At 35.6% G+C, this 5,125-nt stretch overlaps 1 protein-coding gene across 1 annotated transcript; it reads left to right on the forward strand.

Annotated features, from left to right (window-relative positions):
* Positions 1 to 4,006: 4,006 nt before the first annotated feature.
* Positions 4,007 to 4,567, forward strand: LOC149550813 (uncharacterized). The gene has a single exon (XM_089790005.1). The coding sequence runs from the start codon at positions 4,007 to 4,009 to the stop codon at positions 4,565 to 4,567; it is 561 nt and encodes a 186-aa protein (XP_089646131.1).
* Positions 4,568 to 5,125: the final 558 nt, after the last annotated feature.

Here is a 5,125-nt window from a genome sequence, read left to right on the forward strand (position 1 = left end):
AATTCAAAAAAAAATTGGGCCCTATTTTATTGAGATTCTGGGCCGACATGTAATAATTAATTATAACCCTAAAGCGGTAAAAATACTTGTATAAAATAGCTTAGGGTTAGGGGTTTTTTTCATAGTGTGTGATGCAAAAATTACTTCTTGCGGTGGTATTGAGCTGTAAGGGATTATGAATTGTAATTAGGTTGCAATCACTAGATTGTAATAATATTGGACTTGTTGTTTTGTGACGTAGCTCAGGGTTTGGGTGAACCAAGTTAAATCTTGGTGTCTTGTGTTCTCTTTTATGCAATTCAATATTTTCTAATATTGTTTATATTTTCATGTAATTGTTATTTATGTCTGTGGTTTTATCCTAACAATGTACACCCATTCTTGATAAATTACTTCAAATAAGTTGCCCTTGGACTTTTTGCCTTGATTCCAAAGGCAATGCATAATGTCATTAGAATCATACTTTTTCCACTTGATATAGTGTAACGATACATTGAAAATGATTAAATAGAACAAGCGAATCACAACAATTCATAAACTACAAAAAATAATATTTATAAACTACAAGCAATTATAATCTTAAAAAAAGGGGCATTAACAATTCACTCACTCTTGTTTTGGACAGTAATAAAATTAACCCATTCACTAAACTCTATCTACAAGCTACTGTGGCACATGAAATTCTCCATGTAGATCCTCAAGATAGTAGCAATGCCTCCTCTTTGGCTATTGCTTAACGTAAATTCTTCTAGTATGTCCTCCATCATGAGCCAACACGCATAAAAAATGAAATGAATACAAAAATGCTCCAAATATAAGGGTTTGGGCTTAGGTTTCAACTCATAAAAGCCCAAACACCCTATTTTAGAAAATACAAGAAAACAATTTAGAGTTTTGATAATAAAAAGAGAAAGAAATGAATATGAACTGAATGCATAGAATTTTCCCTTACTTTTGGTTGTAGTATTGTTGAAACTAGCTAATTTTTTTAATTTTTATTGATTTTGTTTAGCTCGGCTTCTTGTTATTTTTTTTCAAAGGCATTATGACAGTAGTGATGTTAAGTGTTTTAAGTCATGGTAGGAATTGGACACCGATTGTGAAGGAGACTCTTACTCTAGTTTGAGTAATATCATTTATTTAAGTCATTTGTTGTTAAGGGAAAGTACTCCTTACACAATACTACAATAATATAAAATAATAATCAACTGTGAAGGTTAAAATTATAAGTAATTGGATGACATTACCCTAAAAAAGAGGTTAAAAACTTCATATTAAAATTATAAGTTTTTGTAAAGAAATTTTTGTAGTAACATGGAGAATGGTAGAGTGCTAGAGGATAGGAACCCAAAGAGGGTTTACAATGCACCATAGGAATTATGAGTGGTTTGGGAGGGTTGGAAATGGTTGGGAACTATTCAGGAGACATGAAGGAATGTTTTATTGGGGGAATAGGAATAGGAGATGAAAAAATAGGAATAGAAACTTCAAGGAAAGATTTCAATGGAAAAAAGTAGGACAAAACAATGGGGACAAATGGAAAAATGGAAGAGAAAGGCAAAATGAAAGTGGTTGGAGAACACACTCGATGCAAAGATTTACATCAATGAATCTGGGTGGGAAAGTGATTTTTGAAAATATAGCAAAAAAATTGAGAAAATCACAAGTAGTAGAAAATCGAGAGAAGCAAATGGTTGAGGATCAGTAGTGGACTCAATGCATGGTAGAGAAAGTGGTGTTGGATATCAATTTGATAAAGGGGAGAAGTGACTATTTGGAGAGAAATGCTTTATTTCTAAAGTGAGGAGGGCCAAAGTTTGCAATAGAGAAGGTCAAAAAGTGGTGTGATGAGAAATGGGGGGAAGTGAAATATTTTAAAACTCTTGAAAATGGTTTCTATGTGGTGACAGTAGATATAGCACAAGATAGGGATTGGATCTTGAATAATGGCCCTTATTTTATGGATGGATATGGGTTTTATTTAAAGAAATGGACCATAAATTTTGATCCAACAAAGGAGGTAATAAATAAACTCCCTATATGGATAGGATTGAAAAATTTGCCTCAGGAGCAGTGTTACAGAGTGATTGGAAACAAGCTAGGAACATTTATAAAGGCAATAGAAATGGTGGACAGAGAAACTCTGCAAATGTTCCCAAGAATATGCATAATGTGGAATGATAGCCACCCAATCCCATATATGATTGAGATCTTTATTGATGGGGATGTGTGGAGACATCTGGTGTCTCTGGAGGAAGGGTTAAAGGTTTGTGAGTTTTATCTGTGTGAGGAACATGACTCTGAAGAGTGCAAACAAGAAGGATGTAATAAGGAAAAAGAAGAGGAAAGGCTACTCCAGAGGATCACAGAAATAGCTAGGATTAAATAAATGGAGAAAGATGAGAGTCAAAACTGGTGGAAAAGGGATAATGTAGAAATAGAGAATATTATGATGGTGAAAACTAGAGCAAACAACTGCAAGGAAGAGGACTGGGGGAAAGTGATTTTTTGGAGGGGGTCAGGCTTTAGTTGTTGATATGGAAAGTTGTGAAGGAGTAAAAAACCCACAGCAAAATGAACAAACGAGAGATGCAGACAAGCAGAGGAAGGAAGGGATGGAGATTGGTAAAATAGGGAAGGATTTGAGGACAAGGGAAGATAGGGAGGAAAGGTTGTTCGACAAAACTAAAGAAGAAACTGAAAAAAGGGTTAGCAGGGAAATAGAGAGAACTCACAAACCTCAAGAGGATGATTGCCAGTTAGAATTAGTGTCAGAAAGACAAGAAGAATCACATAGAGAATGGGAGGAGAATAAAGGGTATATAACTAGGCAAGATGGAGATATGGAAGGGGGGACTGAGGATGATTTTAAGGATATTGAAATCTCTCCAATCAAAAACTTAAAAGGAAGATTAGGGGAATCAAGCTCAGGGGAGAATCTAAATGGAGAGGAAGTAGATAGAGATGCTGTAGAGGATGAAGATTTTTTAGGGATGGAGGAAAATATGATCCTTAAATAAAATTGAACCATTGAAAAATCTGAAAGTAAAAGACATAAAGTAACGATTGGGGAGAGTCAAAAAAGGGGTAGAAGAAAAATTAATGCATTGATTTAGATAGCAGGAAGTTCCATAGGTCAAAGTAAACTGAGAATAGGTAGGGCTAAGAAACCCTCCCAGAAAGGATGAAGATCCTCTCGTGGAATGTTAGGGGTTGAAATTCCCCTGATAAACTGCGCTTGATCAAGAGAGGCTTGGATCAAGCAAAATCGGATATTGTGTTCATGCCAGAAACAAAGTTAATGTTGGGTGATGTGGAGGGAATGAGAAGAAAGTTGTGTGGATGGGAAAGCATACGAGTGGCTAGTGAGGGAGCTTCTAGAGGTTTATGTGTCATTTGGAACAAGCAGACAGTAAAGGGGATTGTAGTGCAATCTGAAAGGAATTGGCAGTGGGTAAAGGTCTCCTCAAACTAGTTGGGTTATGATTTTAATGGCCTTAATGTATATGGCCCAATTCAAAACAAAGAGAAAAGAGAACTTTGGAAAGCATTAATAGAATTGCTAGAAATATTACAAGATGAAATCACCATAGTAGGGGGGGATTTCAATGCTATCTTATACCCAAAAGAAAAAAAAAGGAGGTAAGGGTTGGAGGTCAACTTCATAGGAGGACTTCTTGTCTTTTGTAATGGATAATGGACTGATGAATATTCCCTTTAAACAAGGGAATTTTACATGGAACAATAGGAGACAAGGGTTTGTAAATATTGCTGAGAAATTGGATAGGTTCCTTTTAGGGGTGATTGGACCAAAGTTGACTGGTCTGTGGAAGCTGAGATTTTGCCTATTCATGGATCTAACCACTTCCCTATTAGTCTAATATTACATGAGGAACTCACCCTTGATCGATGCCCTTTCAAATTTGAAGTTATGTGGCTGAGGGTAGATGGTTTCAAGGAGATGGTAGAAAATTGGTAGTGGGAAGCTCTAAAGAGGGAGGGAAACATGGCTTTTAAAATCTTTAAGAAGCTTCAGTATATAAAAGGAAAACTGAAGGTGTGGAATAGAGAATCTTTCCAAAACATCTTTAAAATAAAAGATGACTTGGAGGTAGAATTTAAAATCCTGAATGACAAAATAATTCAGGAAGGGATGAATGAGGGTGATTTTAAAAATGAAAAGAGGCTAAAAAAAGAGTATGATGAGACCCTGTTAAGAGTAGAAGTGTTTTGGAGGCAAAAATCAAGGGAAACTTGGCTGAAGAAAGGGGATAGGAACACAAAGTTTTTTCATATTTCAGTTAAAATAAGAAGAGCCCACAATAAAATCTTCTCAATCGAGAATGGAGAGGGTGAGGTGATAAGTGACCCAGTCATGATAAAGAAAGTTGTAGTTGATTTTTTCAAGGATAGAGGTAGAACTGAGGACGTGGGGGAGGATTTAGATGAGGAGGTTCTAGAATGCATTCAGAAATGCATTACAGATGAGCAAAATGCAAGGTTAAATGTTATAGTCTCTAAAGAGGAAGTGAAAAAAGCGTTATGGGGCTTGGGAAAAGATGTCTAGGGCTTGATGGATTCACATGAAGTTTCTTTAGACTCATTTGGGAATGTATAGAATAAGAAATTTGGGAGATGGTGGAGGAATCAAGAAGACGAGGGTTTGTTCTAAAAGATTTAAATAACACTTTTATAACCCTCATTCCAAACAAGGAGGAATGTAACTCCTTTGAGGATTTAAGACCAATCTCTTTATGTAATATTGTGTATAAAATCATATCAAAGGTAGTTGCTGATAGGCTAAAAGAGGTACTAAATGATGTAATTTCAGAGGAACAAAGTGGATTTTCTCGAAGAAGATCAATTTTTGAAGGGGCGATTATAGCTCATGAAATGATTGACTTGGTCAAAAAAAACAAACTTTGCAAAATAATGGTTAAGTTGGATATAAAAAGAGCTTATGGTGAGGTAAATAGAGTTTTTTTATTGAAGGTATTGAAAAAATTTGGTTTCGAAGAGGAATGGATTAGGTGGGTAAAGGGTTGTTTAACTTCAGTAAGGTTCTCAGTGTTGGTTAATGGCAGTCCCCCGAGTTTTTTTGAGTTAGAAAAAGGGACAAGACAAG

This window comes from Cupressus sempervirens, chromosome 6 (genome assembly GCF_028749045.1).
Source record: "Cupressus sempervirens isolate cs-2001-9-10 chromosome 6, ASM2874904v1, whole genome shotgun sequence".
NCBI classification, from domain to species: domain Eukaryota; kingdom Viridiplantae; phylum Streptophyta; class Pinopsida; order Cupressales; family Cupressaceae; genus Cupressus; species Cupressus sempervirens.